The sequence below is a fragment of the Osmerus eperlanus genome, chromosome 6, assembly GCF_963692335.1.
Source record: "Osmerus eperlanus chromosome 6, fOsmEpe2.1, whole genome shotgun sequence".
Lineage (NCBI taxonomy): Eukaryota > Metazoa > Chordata > Actinopteri > Osmeriformes > Osmeridae > Osmerus > Osmerus eperlanus.
This window is the reverse complement of record NC_085023.1, coordinates 11,596,442-11,617,770: the sequence shown is the minus strand read 5'-3', so window position 1 is coordinate 11,617,770 and position 21,329 is coordinate 11,596,442. Positions and strand designations below refer to the sequence as shown.

The following is a 21,329-nucleotide window of genomic DNA, read 5'->3' as shown; positions in this document are numbered from 1 at the left end:
GCAGCGGGTTGGGCGCTCACCCCTGACAACCAGGAGACAGAGTGTGTCCTGGGGCGGCTCTTGTCAGAATCCCAGAATCCTGTGGGGAGAGAGAGATGGAGGAGGGGGGGTCATAAAGTCAACGCTACACGAATACCACAGTATTACAGCACTGTTAGGCGTGGTGCAGAGCCCAAATCACAGCCTCACTCACATGAAGCACCACTGCAAATGCTTACTGAAGCACCATGGCAAAAGTTGGACACAGCCAAAAAGCTGTTGACTTTGTTAGTGACATAGACTTCAGTTTAAAACACTTCAGAGCTGACAGAACGACCTCGTATGTAGTGCATCACAGTGCCAACAGTAACAATAACCCCGTTGATGACAGCCTACACACATGCAAAACATTAAACCATCCACACACACTTCCCAGTAAATCAATGCATTTAGACAAAGACAATGTTTTACTTGTATTTAAGTAGCGATTGAAGGTCATTCGAATTTGAATAGCAAGCAACCATTCGGTTAGACACGGCTAGTACCCTATTAAAGATGCAGCCAACAATTACAGTGGGCATAAAAAAAACACAGATTGGATGAGACAGTTGACACTGAATGAGTCTTGTGAGACAGTGTTCCAAGTACAATACTGGCCTCAAAGCAGTACCAGACACAGCTATTCACAACTCACAGCTCACTGGAACTAAAGAGAAGAGACACAGAGATGAAGAACATAGACAGAAAATGGGAAACGTTGCCTTACTTACAGCAGGTAGAGAACTCTCACACTTCAATCTTTTTTTGGTGTGTTTTTTTTTAATGTCATACCCGCTGTCTGAGGATTCTAGAATTCACTGCTGCCTCTACACACTCTGAAGTTTAACTGTCGTCTCTCTCCTCTCTGTGTTATGACTCACACATGCCAATGTGTGTGTGTGGGTGGACTGGCCCCAGAGCAGTCCCTCCTCCCATTTCTCCTCCTCTCTCAAACAAACACATCTTTTTTTCTACCCCTTTTACTCCTCCCTTCATTTACACTGTTACCCAACTCTGTTTGTGTAAATGTTTGTCATCAAAGTTCCATTGTAGTGTCCACTGTTTTGTAGTATGTTTCATTTCTTAGGACGACATTTAATCATCAGCAAATTTCCCCAACAAAAATAAAACCCAGGGAACATTGTTTTTAGTAACAAATCTATCTGAACGGTATATAGATGCTTGATTATCTATCAAAACATGTTAAACAAGTTTCAACAAACCCTGAACCATGTCATCTGTCCCCATCATAAATCGTGGATTGTGTAAGCATAAGCAGATAATCCTTGAGACAATCCACATGGTGTTACCGAAAAACCTTACCTAAAACACGTATTTGAATAGTGTCACTATTCAAAGTAGCGGGGAAGACATTATCCAAACTGTGTCACTCAAAAACCTGAATGACAGAGTGGTGTAGCAGATGTGGGGAAAATGCTCTCTAACTCAATTAACAGTGGCTCGATGACAGCTAGGTGATCTGGGGACAGTGGAAAAGCTGGAGATCCATTGTTTCAATCGAAATAAAGCAGACACTGGATAGAGGCACAGTTGATAGGAAGGCAAGTGTTTGGCCTACGTAACCAAATATACAGACTATTCTTCTATATACTATAAAATGAGCTATTGTGTTTTAGTCACAACTCAGTGTAGTAGCTGAAGATGGACACGTCAACAGAACCGAGGAATCATTCAGGAGTCTAATTAAGTAAGTGCCTCACTGTGCGCTTGACTGTTTGACTTTGTTCCACGTCACACAGGTCTACACACACACACAAACACACAGGTAGGGTTACACTTTCCAGACGTCAGTTCAGTTTGCAGACGCATCTCATCTTCAGCCGGTCATCCTTTAACAGCGTCAGAGTTGGCTTGTCTAAACCTCCGCGCGCGCACACACACACACACAGAACACTGCATTGTCTTAGCTTCACGACAGTCTCCTCACGTTCCCGAGAGGAGAAAACCCCTCACAACAAGCCCGTTGTGTGTGTGTGTGTCTTGTGTGCGCAAGCACCGAGTGATCTCTCGAAACCACCACACTGAGGTAAGGATGTCATCAAACTAGGGGTTTATCAGCTCTACACACAAACCCATTGAGAGCCAGCCAGCCAGCGTGGCACTGGGGGTCTGGCACATTAAGTACATTGCAGATATCGTATTCATCGATGAGTCACAGCTTAAAGACCCCAGTAAGGCCTATTCTGAAGGTCCAGAGGCCCCAGGGTTTGCCTGAATTTGTGCCCAGCCAAGCGTCAGTGATCTGGGCCTGGGAGAGTCATTGTTTCACCGACTGACTCACTAAGCCCTGTCACACAAGGGGGGGATGGGGCATGAGCCCTGTGGAAGCTGAACTGATAAGGTCCGTACCTGCTCCAAGCTTGGCCACCTCTTCTAGATCTGATGGGGTCTTAGCTGAAGAGATGGCTTCTGGAAGTTTCAGGGTAAAAGGTAAGACGTCCCTGAAGGAAACGAAGCAATGATTTCAGGATGAGAGAACTTGGATGTATCATACAAAACCGGGGAGAAGGATGCATGGAAGGCGCAAGTTGGGTATAATCAGGATCTACAGAAACTACTGCTAATGCAGTGTGTGTGTGTGTGTGTGTATGTATGTGCCGCTGGATGGCAGTGTACTTCATTAACAGCTGCTTTCGTTTTGGTTTCAGGTAAACTGTGAACGCGTTTTGATACAGTGAAAGAAAGCGTGTTCAGCTGACATGTGACTGTTCCAACACTTTGTTTTCCATATGCAGCTCTTTACATGACAAACGTTGTTTTCAAGTGTAGCAGCACAAGTCCACAGGCATCTCACCTGCTGATACAGCAGAAAGCCACGAGCCGGAACAGGTCTGCAAAGCTGAGGCCAGATCCCTCCAGGGAGAACGCTGTGAAGAGAGAACCACATTCTCAAAACCAGAACCGGAAAACCAGACAGTCATTCCTGATGCTTTAATAGTTCCTGCAGAAGTTCCTGCTGTTTCCATACCAGAAAACTCCAACATTACGTGAGGGTGTTTTCACAAAGTGAAAACTAGAATGACAACAGAATAAAGAGTTGATAAACAGACACACACACACACAATGTGTTCAGATGCAGTTTTAAAATGATCACAATTTGGTTTTTAAAAGCAGCATTACTGGAATCCTCTAATTGAATCCCTCTATTACAAAATACTTATACCAAGGGAGATTAGCACACATCTGCTGTGGTCATACATGAGTTCATAAGAGGACAGTTTTAGGAGACACACACACATACACACACACACAAAGAGAACCAACTGTAAACAATCACTGTTTATCTCCTCAGCTCAGCTCTCTCTCTCCACCTCTATATCCCTCCCTCACTAATACTTGGAAAACTGAAGAAACAGGAAATACAAAATGCCATGAAAATGTGAAAACAGAAAAGCAAGCGTTTTCCTTTAAGAAATAATCCCACACAAGTATCTACATGAGATCTTAGTGGAAAATACTATAGATGTGGAGACATGAGTGGCAAAGAACATTGGGGATTTCTGTATTGACAACCCATTGAATACTAAGTTGCCATTAACAAAATACCTACATTGAAAAAGCCAAAACTGATAGAAAATGTAAGTTCAAAGTAAATTCCACACAGTGTAGCTTAAATTGAGCAAGGTAGGGGTGAGGCTTGTTTTCCTGGCAGGCTGGCATGGTTGGACTGGTTCTGTATGCCTACGCCCATGCATCTGGCAAACACACACACACACGAACAAGCTACAGCCGTCTACAGCAGGCTAGCCCACCCCCCCAGTGTCACTAACTTCAATAACGAATTAAGTACAACCGAAAATAATCTCAGTTGTTAAGAGCAGCACACACCCAACAAATAGCCCAAGTCCAATTCCTCCAGTTCACCATGACCTCCCCTCCGAATGCACAGAAAGAGAGGGGATACATTCGAGAGATGTTGCTTCATTTCTAGGCCTCAACCAAAAGGGACCGGGTCTGCTCCTCATGTTTGACAGGCAGACAGTCGCAACACTCACAGGACAAAAATAAAACAAGTCAATTTAGCTGCCTCAGTACTTTCCAATCGTCGAGGGGTTGGGAAAATCCAATCTAGTGCTCTAGGCAATGACGTCTACACAGGAGGAGTGGACTGCTCTCACAGCCACCTCCCTCCGCAGTGTTGCAGCATGTCTAGTTCAGTCCTAAACAACAGAGATCCTTATTGAGCAATATCCTTGGACGTCAACAAAACACGGCAGAACACATACACAACGCCTCAACGTAAACGTAGTGTAGGTTATAATGTCTTCAAGTGGGGATGGAAAACGTGACTTGGGGTACTTACTGTATTGACTCTCTTTGACAGGAAAATCCCGGACAGGTGTCTCGGAGTCTGGGTCCATGCGCAGCGATATCACCTTCCGCTGCAGGGTCGTCGACTTCCTTACCAGGAACGTCTGGAGCGGCAGGGAGGAGAACAACAGCCTTGTTGAGAATCGCAGCTGTTTCGGTAGCGCGTGCGTCTCATCTCGTCCCTCATGAGGGTTTGAGGTTATCAGTGACGTCGGGTGCCGGATACGGCTCAACAGAGTGTCATTGTTTATCCAGAGGCCGATAACCTTTGAAGCTGGAGGTGTTTTGTCACAGTTATCTTACTAATGGCTGATAGGAGTAAGGTCAAATGGTTCGCGTAGAAAAACCGGACTGTCTTGTGTCTACGGTGGACGGGAGAGGTCGGAGGTCAGGGACGGCGGGTGTCTCACCCCGGTGGGATGGCTCTGCAGGATCCGCGTGGCGTCAGCGTGGTTCAGCCCCAGCTGCAGCCAGACGCCGTGCGTCTGGATCAGCCTGTCCAGCACGCTCATCAGTCTGTGCAGCGAGTCGTAGCCCGAATCCCGGGCCCTCGCCAGGCCCGTCCCGATGCCGGCAGAGGGAGGGGAGCGCTGGAACAGGCAGGCAACTTCCCCTTGCAGTCTGGAGAAGGGTTAGTGGGATAGAGGGGGAGAGAGGTGAGGAGAGAGAGGGGGTGGGGGTGAAGAGAGGGAAGGGGGTGGGAGACAGACAGACAGGGGAATTCAGGTGAGGAGAGGGTGAGAGGGGGGCGGAAGACATAGAGAGAGAGAAAGGTGAGAAGAGAGTGGAGGGAAGAGGAAGGAGAGAGAGAGAAACAGTCATCATTACAAACCCCCTATCCATTTCCCATTTTTGGAACAAATGACGTCCCCTCTACTGCTGCCAACTGTTGCTGTTCCACAGAAATACCTCATACGGCCCCCTTTAAGAGGAAATGCCAAGGTTACACACTTACGTTCAGACAGAAGGCATGAAGGTGTGAGTCAGTGTCTATAGTGTCTACAATGGTTTTAGACAGACAGCTCCTGGGAACAATGACGTCATGACACTTGCCACTCTGCACATGAAGGAATGAGGCTAAGCATCTCCACCTTTTGGTATAGATGAGAACTACAGAGAAGCCTAAAGTATGAAATCCTGCTGGGAGGATTCCATACAATAAGTGTCCAGGTCACAGCAGATGAAAATATAAAACAACAAGCAGGCCATTATGTGCGAAATAGGATGTGAGAAAATGTAGGCAGAAGTTCACACACAGGACATGTCTTATCCACACACACACACACACACTCACCCTTGCAGTGTAACAGTGCCAGGATCTCTCACTGCTGGCTCTGCCTTCTGTACCATCTCCTTCTTCAGGGTGCCAATCTCCCAGGCAAACGAGTCAATCAGCTAAGAACAGAAATGTAAACAGGAAGTAAATTTGGGAGACAGAAATTTGAGATGGAGATTAAATGAAATATGAGAAAGAGGAAGAAATTAGATGCCAGAAATATACAAAAGAGAAAGAAATGAGAGAAAGTCAAAAGAAGAAAGAGCGAGCGAGCGACTCGTTTTGAGGGAATCGTGTGTGAAAGCGTATTTCTTGTATTTGCTTGTGAGACACACATGAAGGGAATAAAACTTCAACATTAAATTAAACATCATTACATTATGTCATATTATGAAGAATATAGCAAAAATCTACTTGTACACTTATGCACGCTCATTCAAAAAGAGCACAGTCACACACACTGACATGCACACGAGTGGGTTGTCAGTAATGAGAACCTCCATGTGATGATAACAGCGTCAGCGAGGGGGTTAATAGACAAAGTGTTTCTACACGTTCACGCCACTTAGCCTGTAGCAGAAGCAGCCAATTCAAGAATAGTTGTGCGGTACTCAACAGATTTAACACTTTTGTACGAAATATGACCCGCTTCCCACTTTGAACCCATCCAAACATTGCTGAATCTGTGCTTCCAAGTCTTCCAAACAGGCCAAGCTGACCACTCCAGAGCACCTGAGCCAGCAAGATATACACCTCCACTCACAGTCGAACCTGGACTGAACCTCCATCAGCAAACCACACACACAAAAAGACAAATAACAGACACACATGGACACACACAGGCGTGCCTGCCTTTCTAGAAACAAATAACAAGTAGTACAAAGTAGAGAAAAAGACCATTTGTAACAATGACATTTGCCAAAATGTTTCCTTTTAGATACTTTGCTTTCCTCGGCTAGCTTTATGTGTCTAAAACCTGTATAGGACTCTGCAGTATATTACCTGCCTCTATACTTATCTTCTATAAATAACTTTAAAAGGTATGAAATAGTCTGACATTAGCTAAGAAATGTAGACTTTGTGTGCTGATTGAATCCAGTAATGTGATGATTTGACATGCATGCAAACCTAGCTGGAGTGTCACTTGTTCCATTTCCCAATAATAAGACTGACTGAATGGCCAGTTTTGCAATGTGTTGCGCAACCTTGTTCACAAGTGTTTTTCTGGGTCGGGTAAAAAAACAAAAAAATGAAGAAGAAAGGCTGGGTAACAGAGAGAAGATTGAAGGACCTAACTGCTGGTATGTGTTGTGCGGTGAGGTAGAGTCACGACTGCCATCCAACCTCACAGGACCACCACAGGAGGTGCACCAGAGTTGATGAAGTCTTGAAGTTGCTAGGATTTTTTTTATTACAAATACAGCACCCGCTCATTGTCCCCCCCCCCCCATCCCCCCTTTCTGCCAAACAGAATTCTTTTTACAAGGAAACTGATGCCTGTGGCCAGTATTGGCTGGGCTTGCACAGCGGAGAGAGACTAGGGTCCAGCTCCTAACACACAGTCACTGCTGTTAACAACAGTGAAGCAGCCTGCTCACATGGCTCAGAGGGGAAAGCCTGCGTGCTGGGCTCGAGCTGTGGAGCTGCTCTGCTCAGGAGGTCAAACAAACACATGTACAAAGACGGTGGAATACTCCCAAGTGTGCATTCTCATCTGAACTATTGCCAGGCTGATACTGCCACATGGCAAGATATAGGTCACATGACAGTTACCATCTTGTTTTTATTTTTATTTTAGGCATTCCTCTTTTATCTTCCACCATGTCTGGGAGCACATGAGTTGAGGGTGATTTAGGGTTGAGCAGATGACTAACAGGTTGAGGTCGGACAGATTCCTTGAAGAGTGAGTCTGGTCCTGGTGACCCGTCCTCTGCTGTACATGGTCCCGTCCTCCATCTCCTGTAGCATTGATCGTCTTCATGTCTCTTCTCAGCCCTTTTCCCCGCCTCCCTGCTTCTCCTCACAACACAGGACGGCTGATTTTTAAGACGGCAGTAAAGATGAGTGATTTGTTTGGGGTCTAAGGGTGTGTCAAAGTTCTGTTTCTGAAAAAGATCCTTCTCTACTCACAGAGGGGTCGAGGACGATTTACAGGTCCATTGAAACTCAAAGAACTGCTTTTTAAAATCGAAATATCCTTCACGTACTTGCAAGGCCACTTCCAGTTCAAGTCAGTTTGCTTTCTAACCTTTAGTATTAGGGCAACAAACCGATTCAAGCTTTAGAGACTTTTCAAGATAAGATATCGATTTTACTTGGGGGGGGGGGGGGGGGTGTACTACTGTTAACCAAAGATGGATGCAAGTCAATGATGCACGGCTCCAGATTTCTCACATAGAAGAACGGCAGCCTGACTGTTCCACAGTTTGGGTTTTCTCCTCCGTTCTCTGTGCAGACACGAGTGTTCAGGCGTGGTGTGGCGTGGCCAGAAGTTGGCAGGTCTATAATCAAGCCACCACTCAGAGTGATAACAGGCTTTTACACGCAGTTTACCCAGTCATAATATATGTCTAGCAGGGAGGGCCTAGCTTTGAACTTGCCTGATGGGTTAGCCAAAGTTGCTAGCTAGCTAACAACAGATCCTACACACCCAACACAGCCCCAGCCTACAACTACAGTTCAAAGCTTTAGTATGAGGGAGAAGATGAGTATGTGGGGGCAGAGAGACAAAAGATGCCTGTTCATAGCTCAGTGCTTAATCATGACAAGGAATGAGGTCATCTAACCATCAAAAAGTCAGTCCATGCAAAAACAATGAAAACCTTTTTGAAGCTTCATGAAGCAAGAACTAAGTACTGTGACATCAGATCACTTTAGCCTTATGATATCAACCATTTTGTTCTATGACAAAAACTACTCATTCTATAACAGGTCCGACTGAATCCTGTTACCGTCATTTAAATTACTTGCAACCTCAGTGATGTAGCCCTAACATGGCATATAAAGTGACACATTTCCCTAATTTGACTACATTTGCCAAAGAGTTCACTCAGTTTTGTATCGTTCGTTCATATCATTTTGCTTTACCTGCTGATAGTGCTTTCTCTGTCAGGTCATGGCTTATTTGACAGTTATTCTGGATACACATTCTTTTATTTTACTCAAATGAACTTTATAACACAACTCAACATCACGTGAACAGAAAGTATAACCAAAACCTTTCAACAATTACGTACTATCCTCCCTCTTATTTCTATCCTTCCTCTATCCTTCTCCTCTGATCTCTGTCGCTCTCCCTTTGGCCCTTACAGAGTGGAGAAGTAGTTACTAGGTGCCTTATCAAGAAATGTGCATCGTCCGGAGACATCCATGGTCTGAACCACGCTTAGTGTTAAATGTACGTACCTTGAAAAAGCTGCCTTTTCTCTCCCTCTGGCAGGGCTGGCCCGGTGCATCAGTGGACATGCCGTCTGTCTGGCCTCTGCCGTCTGTGTGTCTGCTAGGGGCTCTGTAGGGTAGAAAGAGGAACAGTCATTCTTCCAGTGGAGATCTGGATCAGTCAAGTTCAGCTCCTAGAGAAACCTAGTCTAGCCTTCATCAGTCACGCCAATCTATCCTTTGGAAAGATTGTTGAGTGCACCTTTAAAAGAGTCTGGTCGAATTGGTTAACATGTCATTTACTGGTAGAAGCTCATACAATACACACAGACATACTGTAAAAAAAACTGTAAAAGAGCCCTCTCTGTCTCCCACACATACGCACATATGCTCATCCCTGACCCATATGTTGTAGGTCTCAGCACACCAGAAAGCTTTGATATGGGCCAGCTGTGTGCACCCTCCCATCCTGAGAGAACCAGACACAGGGAAACCACCAATACTATTAGACAACAGCTCTATCCAGCATGTCCTGACATACTCAAGTATGTTGTAGTCAAGTAGCAGTGAAGTGACAACAGTTTTTTGGGCTAAAGGGGGTCTAAGTTAGGAGGAACCCAAACAGTAAAACATCTGTATCTCAGGCCTAGTCTAGCTTTTATCAGGTTGCCAAAGAAGCTGTTTAATCCAAACCCACACACACACACACACACGATACACACACACACCTGTTGTCAATCCTAACTTGACTGACCAGCTGCTAGGACTGAAAAAGTTAGAAAAACATTGGATTCGATTTCTTTGTTGCCATGCGTTCCTCAGGAAATAGCAGAGGAAAGAGAAGGCAGAAGAGAGGGAGAGCTTGTTGGCTCAGGGAAGTATTTCCTGAAAAGCAGAAGGCTTTTGCGCACTCTTCTGGTTCCTCTCCCCCTTTCTGTTTTTACAGGTCCCTGGGGGGGTGCTGTCATGATGTTGTTGTTGCACTCAAACATGCACATGAACATCCATCTTGTCACGGCTAAACATAAGGGACATGACATAGGGTTTTGTTATGTGTGTGTGTGTGTGTGTGTGTGGAGTGGAAGAGTGAAAGAGAGCAAGAGTGTTCTCCAACCAGTGTATCCAAACTACACAGAATACAAAACACACAAACGGCCTGGTAAACAGGAAGGCCCCTGTGGTCACCAATTGACGCAAATTAAACTAGGGCAGTAATTATAACAACAACTCACTCACAAACAGCACATCTCAATGAAACAAAGTAGTGAAAAAAAAACTGAAAAACAAGCCAGATTTGAGAATATCTTAAATAGCCAAAACAAAATGATCTGCCAGATCTGGGGTCAATTCCAAGTCTGGTGTCAATTCAAATGTGAAAACTTTGTTCAACAGCTGAAAAGGAAGACAAATAAGCCTATCCTGAGTGGAGCTCCAGTAGAGAATCTTTCAGAATATTACTTTTATTTTCCCACCACGCCTACTGTAGTGGTGAGTTTCATGCCTGAAAGGAAGTCTGTGTGCAGACCTGAAAGACCTACACATGCTTTTACAGCCCACTACATTTCTCATTTCCTCTGTTCCAAGTCTCCGCAAGCCCACTCAATCCCACCCAGCCCCCAGTCTAACCTAACCCATCTAGCTATCCCTTACCCAGGTGTAGCAAGGGGTCATTGCCAACAGGGAAGGTCACAGGAATGACAGTGGTAAGATGGCCATAAATAACATAAACTGACCTGCAGTGCTAGGGATATGAACCGGAAGTCCATTTTTACACTGCCAAGAACTGCAGACAAGTTCCAAATATACAGCTCCTGAAAAAGTTGATATGGACAATTTTGAGTGAGGAACAGAAAGGTACAATTTAAGAGGCCACTGCAATCTTTATCCTTCTGTTCCTTACTCAAAATTGTCCTTATCAACTTTTTATAAATGACAGAAAAAGGTACAGTGGTATCTCATTTTTTCCCCTAGAGTACTACAATGGTATGGTAAAATGTCAACAAAAGGAAAGCTATGGTACTGTTTAATGAGGTTGACTGAATATGAATACTTGACTGCGTTTCCCCTACCATTTTTATTTATTTTTTATAAAGCGCCAGATCACAAATTAAGTCATTTAAGGTTACCTTTCCTATAAAACAGGTCTATATCTTGCTCATTTATTAAACTAAATGGCCTTACGTTATTTATCTTATTTACACGACGGCATGTCATTTCTGTCTCTACATGGTCGGGCGACCATGTCACAGATTGTCCTGTCCTCCCTCCCCCCCCCCCCCCCCTCAAAGCTGTAAACCTAGTGGAAACACTGATTGAGTAATAGTGACTTGCTCAATATTGGCATCAGTGTGAAGTCTAATAACACCATCAAGCTCAGGCACAATACACACCACTATCACTGTGGACTAGTTAAGAGATTTTAAAAAGTGAGGAAACTGACACAAAGCACAGGAAAAACAATGAAAGTGGGAAAGAAACAAACAGAACATGTGAAATAGAAAGTTAGAGAAGCAAGCCAGGAAAATAACAGCGACAACCAGAGATGAGTAAAGGGAGGAGGAGTTTTTCTAATGAAGGGTTTAGCAGTGTAGTCATCCACCACAAAAGCACTGACGCATTCTCAAGTTAGGCTGCACTGACAGATAGTAAAGGACACAATCACAAGTCAGCAGAGTAGAAGGGGTTTACACACATTGGGAAACTCACGCACCGGAATCTAACATGCTAGCAACTCACACGTCTTTAATACAATCTTAACTTGTGAGCTAAACCCATAAAGTATGGCTATCTAGACTTGCAGAATAACACATTCCATTTCAGCTAAGCTGCTCAACTCCAACTGGTATGTGTATTTAATCTCTGTGGAGGACCAAAATTAGCCTAGAACTAGCCTAAACTACATTGCAACTTTAATGAAGGTGGGGTTTTTTGTGCAACTTTTATGTAGACAGAACTAGGTGACTGAAAAAACACGTACGACATGGCAAATGCTAATACTATAGGACTTCATATATATATTACAGCTCAGTGCATGCATCACTTTCAGAGATCATTGTTAACAGTGTGTTCTGAAGCTCAGGCCTGGGGAACCCTCAATAATTAGTTTCTCAGCTTCAGGCTACAGCATCAACAAGACCAAACCTGAGGCTTAAAACATGAATCAACTTGAGTTAAGCAAGCCAAGACTTTGGTTTTCTAAAGCCCACCCAAAGTTCACAGTTGGCCATTACACCTGTGCGAACTGTGTAATTATGTCTCCTTCCGTTGTCACCTTACAAGAGGATGTTCAAGTAAGTAATTTAGTATCAAGTCACAAAACCACATCCATGGTTCACCCAACCTTTAGAATTATACTTTGAATCATATAGAATATAGTTGTTTATGTTTGTAGGTTTTGTCAGTTATTTATGAGCAGCGGAAACACACACATTTAAAGTAATTTGGCATTATGTGGGTTTGTGTGTGCTACCTTATAATTAAAACCCTGCTGTTTTATAGGTCTCCCCACATAGTAACCCTCAACTAGGTCCAGACCCAGGTCTACAGTACAGGGACCAAGGCAGGGGAAGGTCTACTCCAGTTCCTACCACAGATGGAGTGATAGAGGAATGAGGGAAACAGACAGCTTTACTCTGTTTGCTGTAAACATTGTAGACAAAGGAAAACCACAATATGATGCATAACTAGGTTCTCTTGGATCATTTGTTTCCTAAATGTGTGTGTATGTGTGTGTTTGGTGGATCCCAAAATCGTGTCCTGCAATGTTAATCACATTAGCAGGCCTGGCTGAGCCAGCCAAGAAATCAACAAGCTTAGAATAACTCCACTTCTGGGTCTGGAGAAGTTGACCAAACCAACACCCAAGCCAGTTACTATTCTGGGACAGTCCTCATCTGGTTAGTGGCGAAACTGAGGGCAGGAGTAGCCATTTTGATTCTTTCAATAAAACGGCTATGTTTGGCTCCCTAAAAAGTGTGTCACATTCCTTTGCTCCCAACTATGTCTGGGTGTGCCCCTGCTTTCAGAAGGTACTGCTACGAAAAGACGAGCAGTGGATGGAAAACCAGACAGCTACACACTAAGTGCACTCTGACAAGAGAAGGAGCTCTTCTACGGTAGTGGTGATCCCCACCACCCACCCACACCCCCCACCACACTGGCTGACTTGCGACTACTAGACCAGCTATCAAATCATCAGCATCGCACATGCACACGTACACACAACCCCTAAAATATCACCACACCTGAACCCACATCTCTCAAAGTCAGTGGGATTTTGCTGAGCTCTGCAAGCCTAACCTATTTCGGTACAGTGGGCTGGAATACCACAGTGTCGTGCTCAGATTTAAGGCCACACTATAATAATCCTAAAGCAATGCTTAAGATATGAATGAGTCTAATCATCCATGCTCAACTTGATCATTAGTTGCTGATGGTTGGAGTTGACCTAGTTCTGGCACAATACAAACCAACTAGTTTCTATACCCAACTTGTACGGGACACAGTTATCTAGTTGTAAGCAGAATTAAGTTAGCTAGCTTCATCAGATAACTAAGTTGTTGTCTTAGGACAGTTGTGAAAGGCTTTATGCCAACTTTCATATGGGTACATAAGGAAGTTGATAACATGTATTGTCATGCAATACCTTGGTTCTGACTGGCACAGATTCCTCAGTTCAGAGTCGGTTTCCTACACCATCCCCCAAGTATTTTTATCTTGCTCTTCCTTTGTTTCTGTGTGGAAGAGTGTGTGTGTGTGTCTGTGGATATTTCCATCTGTATGAAAAAGCCGATGGGGGGGGGGGGGGGGGGGGATTCACCGTCTTTTATTTTCTACTTTAGCAACACTATCTCTCCCAGATACAGATACACTATATACACCATCTACAGTAGTGTATATAGTGAGAGGTGACCGAAGCACTTCTACACTGGTCACAACGTCAGCAGACAGCTGGAACGAGACGCAAGCAGGCAACAAAAAAATTCAGACCAATTTGAAAAGGCTGAAACCCTATCTTGGAGGCGGGATGAGTCTCTGTGAGTGAAGTGCTTCAGAGATGGAGCGCGCCAAAGCTGCTGCTTAGACCTGCTCCAGGTCCAGAGGATTGTCTGGTGATGCCTTGATTGAGGTTGGAGTGGTGATGAGGTAGTCCAATCTGCCAATAGCACGTGTCATAGATATAGCTGCTCTACTGTTACGGTCATTCAAAAAGGTTAACAGTCTGTTTACTGATACCCTCAATAGTAAATGGCACAGTTACAAAATCAAAAAAATATTCTCTATGATGGTGTATGATGCACTTCAGGAAAAAACTAAGTGCAGGAATGAGGACATTTTACAGTAACTGTTGTCACACACACGCACACGAGTATTGCATAAGAGGACTTACGGCCAAGCCTATCTGGATAAAGAATGTACATACTAGTTAGGCTATCCCGTAATGTGGGGAACTAATAAACAATCAATGTCTCCAGATTTGTGTTTAAAGCTTTCATGGCAGCTTAGCCATTAAGGGTGTTTAGACATGCAGGATTATTCGCTAATCATGTCCTGTAGAAACTATCCAGTTTAATAAATTACCTTCAATACAGAGCTGAAATTCAACACTTGCATTGTTATTTTTGATCTATTCACACCACCAACTCAATAGGGCTCAAAATTCCAAATAAAGTGACACTAAAAGTCAACTGGCATTGTTTAAGCTCAATCAGAAGAATTTAAGGAAAGATCACAGAGTTCTCTTCCTCACACACACACACAAACACGCAAGCTTGTTGTTGACATTGGTGTGGATCCCAAACCAGTGCAGCTGTAACCAAGGACCATTACGTCCACAAAAAGCTGCAGCCTCATAGCCCAGACACAACATCCTATAACAGACAACAACTGTTAGAAATGTCAACTCTCTCTCAACTCTTACCAACACACCTTCTGGTGCCACGTTTACGTTTACAGTATTTACCAAAGAGTGGAAGCTCCATGAGGGTGAATGAGCAACATTAAAAGAAGTGCAAACTGGAGTGACTGACTGCCTTCCAGCACGTAACACAGGTCAACCTCCTAACTGCTATGAATGTGGCCCAGTGTTGCTGAATGAAGCAACACTGGACATGCCTGCATTAGCCTACTACCTATGTACAAGAAACCTACAGAAAAGGGAATAGTGCTATTCAATTGCATAGAACTGAAAATGTTTGGGTCTGTTTAAAATCTAGGCTATACCTTTAAGGAAGATAGAAGCCTCTTATCTCAGTCAAAGATTATGTGTCTCACACTTTGTCAAACAGGTAAGTGTTGCATAGGACTATCAACGATGACCACAACCCCTCCCTGGAGAAGCTGGTCAAAATAACTGCAAACCTTTGCTATGTTACATTGTAACATTCCCTGATTGAGGACAAATTGGGAAGTGGGGAAGCGCGAGAAGCTGCAAAGCTGCAAAGAGGAGAAGAAGGGAAAACCTTTTTGGGAAACGTCAGGGGCCACCTGACTTTGCACACTTTATGAATTCCAAAACTGTGATTCAGCTTTAATGTACCCCCCTCCCTTTAGGCAAAAACTTTAAGCACATTGACAGATTTCAGAGCACACTGGAAAACTATGGTGTTTGTTTTTCACTCAAGTCTTGAGAAGTTAGTGATCGAATATAATAACAGGATAATAAGTTTTCAACACAAATTACAGCAAATTAACTTGTGTCCAGCAGAGAGAAATTTATCATTTAAAAGATAAGAAAGTCAGCTATACAAAGTACCACTCCTCGTTTAACTGCCGACTCAAGGTACGGCTCAGCCTAAACGGCTCAGCCTAAATGACTCAGTCGCTTAAGAGAAAGCAAATATGCCCGTCCTGAATGTGCTTTGCACTAAAACTCCTTTGTTATCCAAAGACATTCACAGAACTCATTGGGTCAAATATCACATCACTCAATGACATCTGAGCAATCTTTGAAAGGAAAGAGAAAGTATTGTCCATGTAAATGCGACAGGTATTTATTCATATGACAGTATTAAAACTGTATTGTAGGCCTATTGTTTTAGGATTTCATGATGAGTAGCCTAGGTGAACAACCCCCTGCACTATGCCGCGGTAGGCTACGTCACTTTCCAAAGCAAGAGACAGTGAGTAATTATTATATCCGTAAACTGTTAGTCTATAGGAAAGTTACACTACTGAATAACTGCAGTCTATGCAATATTTACCTCTCTACATTATAGCCCATCATCATTATTGCCTATCGTCACCCATTTACTATCAAAGCTGAGACGGCAAGCAACAGGTGCTGAATAGCAATGTTTTGTAAACGACGTTTGAGTATCGTAGTGAGTATCCTAAATTTACGAATTGTGGTCTAAACCAATTTTTTTATACATTTGATAAACCCGACTATCGCAATCCTTAATACTGTTTCAAAGAGAATTAACTTAGAATCAGGTCAAACAAAAAACATATAGGCCTATCGTCGAGCCTACAAATAAAACCCATCCGAAAGTGACAACCAAGACAAACACGGACCATTTGTGCACAAACGACTATTCAACAATAATACAAAGACAAACTGTCAACACAAGACAAACTTTTCAACTACTTACCCTCTGTTACGTGCCAGGTCGGTTGAAGCTTCTACAGCACCAACATTGTTGTATTCTTGAAAAATATCACAACATGCTTAAAATATTCCATCGTGACATGTTGTATTGACTTGGTTTTATGTTTGTGGAGAGAAAATAAGGTAAGCCGAAATGCTCCTCAGTGGCGGCGGGTTTGTCCATGATTTGCCATAGTTCCTTTCCTACCGCCCCTTCCTTCCCCCATCGCGCATGCGACCTTTCTTGGATAACAAAACTGGGGGAGTAAAGTGAAATCCGTGTTGTCTTTCACGTCACGTGCTCTCCTGAAATGACTCGAGTGTAAAATAGAATCATTTGTGTTCCTTTGATGGGATTGGATTGGCACTTTTACCAACCCCCTTTTTCGTTCACTGCTTACACTTTTGTTATGACGGTTATTCTCACATTTTTCAATGATTTATTTACAGGAATTTAGTAAGTATGTTAAATCTTTTAAACCAAATAGCTTATAATACTATATCAACTACTTTGATAAGTACATTTAATAAAAAGATGACTACTATAATTTTGTTTGTGGTTACCACTGATGAAGTGTAACTCATTAACATGTTGAGTTTCTTTTTATTAGGGGCTCACACAATCCTCTCCATATCTTCCCTGGCTCATCATCTTTGTTTGCTATTGATTGATTAAAATAACATCTGTATCAGATGTATATTTTAATCTCTGGTAAGAGAAGGAATAATAAAGCAATCACTTCATGAAGATATATGTTTGTGCATTTTCTGCTTTATTTTGGATAGTAACAGTTTTAGAAAAGCAGGAAAGGCAGGGGAAAGATGGGATGACATACAGCTCCTGGCTGAAATTGAACCCAGGCTACTGCAGTAAGGATAGCCTATTTGGTCCACCGTTTACTTGGTGAGCCACCAAGGGCCCAAAGCGATCATATCTTATCACTGCATATCAGTATTTATAGCTCCAAAACTGCCAGACTTGTCATCACAGAGTTTCTTCTTCATAACTTGAAACATTTCAAATAGTTATTTTTCAGCTAAATTTGAGCATAGCCCAAGACAACCTTTCTTTTATACTGTACAACTTCTCTACATATAATTTATTATATAGTATACACAGTATCTCATTTATTGATGCATTTGCCATCACACCAAGCTTTTGGTGATATGAAGGGATGTCAGGGAAACTGTCAAGGAAATTTTGAAAACATTTCACAATTTGAAACTACATAAAGTTGCACTGATCTACATGTATTTACTCACATTCAGCGGGTTGATATCAAGTGGTACCCCTTAAAACCACTCTGTAAAGTCAATAGAGGTTTTCACAGAAATTAGAAAGAATTTGAGAACTCATTCATACAACAAAAACAACTTAACCAACATTACTTTGGTGCTTACTACAGTACTGATAACTGTCTGCTATCCTCTACTGTATAAAGTATTTCTGAAGTTTCTATATACAGTTGTATCAATTTGCATTTAGTTCAGACCAATAACCATGTTTTTCAGACATAAAAAAAATCCAACAAAAAAAATGAAATAAAACATTTTACAACACTAAAGCAGAGGAATAAGTTTGAGAAATCAAGATTCTTAATGGCTGCCCGTTTCTGAGGACAGTAACGCTTTAGGATGGGGGAAACTCAACAGAAGGGGGTCTGTAATGTCGCCGTCCACTTCCTCCCTGTCTGAAGGGGGCAAACCTTAGCCATTTCTTCACCACATCTGCAAACTGGTGGTGTGTGGCCTCCTTACCAACTGGAGTTCGTTTCAAAGCCCCTACAAATGAAGAGAAAGAGTCAAGTCAGTTGAAACTCAGTATTATGGCAACCACCGCTAGTGTTTGGTTATTATTTGGCAACAGATCTGAGTCAATGGTAAGAATGCATAATGCATTAAGATTGGTCAGGGTTAGAAAAGTGCTGGAAAAATACTGGGGCTTAAAGCTGCAATAGGTAAGATTATAAAATAAATTAATATATGAGAAAAAGCACCTCCAATTCTTATCTTAACTCCAAAAATGGTATATTGACATTTCGCTGGCACTAAGCTGTCTGTGGCTAAACAGCTCTCAGAGGGCCTCATCAGTTTACACATATTTATTTTTATACTGAAAAAATCATACTTATGCACCTTTTAAAATACAAAAATAAATGTTAAACCCTCAATGCCCCCCCTAATAACACATTTATGTAGTGATGTCTACTTATTCTCATTTAACATGGCATGACACATAGTAAGATCAATTAACATAAATTGTAATTGCATAATCATGCTCTACTGTAAGTTGCATCTAGTATTTCTGAATAGCCATGAATACGTACGAAAGAGGACCCCTTGGAGGCGAGTGTTCCTGAAGCTTCTCTTCTGCCCTCTGCCAACCCAGTTAAGCTCTGAGCCCACAGCAAATGAGAGCACAGCCTGCATGAGCCGCCGCACAGCATCATCCACGGTGGCTCCGCCCATCCGTGACAGATGAGAAACCTGCGATAAATAGAAACAACTTTTTAATCGGCTTCTGGAAGCATGCACAGGGTTGTCTCCATATTAGTTTTAAACACTCCCTCACCCCCCTCGCCAGGGTGTCTAAGAACGATACTGGGTTTTTGAGGCCAATGCCGATATTGGGGAATAAAATATGGCCAATTTTTATACAGAATATATACATACACAAATGTTTTGCAATGATCCCTCAAATTGATACCAACATATCTGTGATAGGCCCATATAGGCCAAGTTAAACTAGTAAGGCTATAGTATCTACCATTCTCCTCTGTGCTCCAGGGTCCTCCAGGTGTGTCTCGGTCTCATCCAGTTGCTCCATTGTCTTGAGGGGCAGGTCCACGTCTAGAGACTCCACCTCCTCTTCCTCCATGCAGGCCTGTCCCTGGACACGGGCCTGCAGCTCCCTCAGCACCACCCACTGTCGTTGCTGCTCCTCCTTGATCTCCACCAGCAAGGCAATGATCTTCCGCTGTGCTACCGTTTCTGAGAGAGAAGGGTCAGGAACAGAGAAGTAGGTGTGACAACTGCAAAACTTGAAGCAAATGTTCAGAAGATATATTGCAAAGTAGCAAAGTGGCTTTAATTTAGGTTGGGATTATGGGGGAAATGGTTTGTTAGATGTTGTAGAATGTGTTGTTGAGGATTTACCATCTCGACTAGTTGCGTTGTTACCGATGCTGCATTAACTGTGGTCTATGCTAGTTCCAATAAACAGAGCTACATACGTCTTATTCTAATATACATAATATCTATGTGAACACATTTTCATATCTATATCACTGTAAGCATCTAAGGGGTTTATGGGTCAATATTGATATGATTAAGTTCTGGCACTAAGTATTTTTTTTCATATTGTATTATTCCATAATTTATTCCAATAATTTTGAACATGCAAAATATGTGAATACTGTTGCTCCAATCCAGTAGCCTACACATACCTGCCAACATTTAAGTACTAAAATCCGGGACACTTCAGAACGGGGGGGGGGGGGGGTGAGTTCAGAGACAGAGCTCCAATAATTGAAATACTGTGCCGTTGTGATTTATTGTGCTGCATTACATCATTTTTCCCACCGTCCTACCGATAGGCCTAAAATCAGTGTGACACACTTTGCTAAAGGCGTGGGAATTGTCAATGCTGCTTGGAGATAAGAAATAAAATTCCTCCGTCCATATATTGTTAAATTAGCAGCCATATTTTGTTTTTTTTTGGCCGTAACACCACCTGAGACTTTTAATGCAATTTCTACCACTGATTCTTGATTCAAATTCCCCCGTCTACTATTCAAATTCTCCCGTCTACCTGCGCAGATATCAACAGCGCAACTGGGTTGTAGGTTGCCAGGTTGAGGTCATAAATGGGTTGAAAATTGTACATATGTATTTTGTGAGTAGGATGCGTTTCATAGAAGATCTGGCAACTGGACAACCTTGAAATAATATATTGATGTGATTTTTTTCATATAACGAGGTTTGGGCCATACAAATTACGGGAGTTTCACAGGAGAAATAACAAAACGGGAGAGGGCGGGAGATGGGTGTAAAATACAGGAGACTCACAGGGAAAACGGAAGTGTTGACACAGGTATGAGCCTACTGTGTCTGTTGAAGCCTTTTCAGCCAGGCTGACGTAAAACGCGATCTTCCTCTAACTTTGATTGGTCAAAGAGGGTTACATGAAAATTCTGTGCTACTCATGGGGTTGTACTCAGAACCATATTGGTCTGGTTGTACCATGCTATAACTTGACATGTTGAAAATGTTGTAGTCTATGCCAGCAAGGAATGTATCTTTTTGTAGTTGTTAAATCAAATTAACTGTTACCTGCGGTGGATGTTGTAGCGGGCAATAACTTTTCACTAACGCCCCCTGAGTTGAACGTTCCGTTGAGAGACCCGCCGTCAAAGTTCACATCCGTGCGTCTTGTAATGTCATCTTTAGGAATTGCTTCTGAGCGTCTTGAAACATGCTCAGCTAGACTGTGCATTTCATCTGACACAGCCGAAAGCCGTTGTTGGAGTGTTTCTAAGGCAATATCTGCCATGTGTTTGTTGACCAAACCTTCCATTCGTCGCTGCATCCCCCAGCTTCTATTATTCCCATTATGCTCCATAAATGCCACTTAACCCGCGAGTTAACAAACGTTACTTTTAACCAAGGAAAACCTTTTTACAATGTCTCGCTCAGTAAACACAGAAGGGACTCGTGAAGGAAAAGAAGCGGAAGTTG

The 21,329-nt window shown here is 42.9% G+C and overlaps 2 protein-coding genes across 2 annotated transcripts in view; both read right to left on the bottom strand.

The window, feature by feature from the left end:
* rin2a (Ras and Rab interactor 2a) overlaps positions 1–16,833 on the bottom strand; it is a 21,945-nt gene extending 5,112 nt beyond the window's left edge. The window contains exons 1-8 of the mRNA XM_062464505.1: positions 16,597–16,833; positions 9,032–9,134; positions 5,645–5,745; positions 4,761–4,971; positions 4,343–4,454; positions 2,834–2,906; positions 2,389–2,480; positions 3–79 (exon numbers count right to left, since the gene is read on the bottom strand). Coding sequence (XP_062320489.1) covers positions 3–79; positions 2,389–2,480; positions 2,834–2,906; positions 4,343–4,454; positions 4,761–4,971; positions 5,645–5,745; positions 9,032–9,091 — 726 coding nt within the window. The 5' untranslated portion in view covers positions 9,092–9,134; positions 16,597–16,833. The remainder of the gene's footprint in view (positions 1–2; positions 80–2,388; positions 2,481–2,833; positions 2,907–4,342; positions 4,455–4,760; positions 4,972–5,644; positions 5,746–9,031; positions 9,135–16,596) is intronic.
* Positions 16,834–17,642: 809 nt separating this feature from the next.
* si:dkey-187a12.4 (uncharacterized) lies at positions 17,643–21,323 on the bottom strand. Its single transcript, XM_062464598.1, has 4 exons — positions 20,925–21,323; positions 19,360–19,583; positions 18,920–19,079; positions 17,643–18,374 (listed from the first exon to the last, which is right to left on the bottom strand). Exons 1-4 carry the CDS (start codon positions 21,211–21,213, stop codon positions 18,223–18,225), a joined length of 825 nt encoding a protein of 274 aa, XP_062320582.1. The 5' UTR covers positions 21,214–21,323; the 3' UTR covers positions 17,643–18,222.
* Between the last annotated feature and the right edge of the window lie 6 nt (positions 21,324–21,329).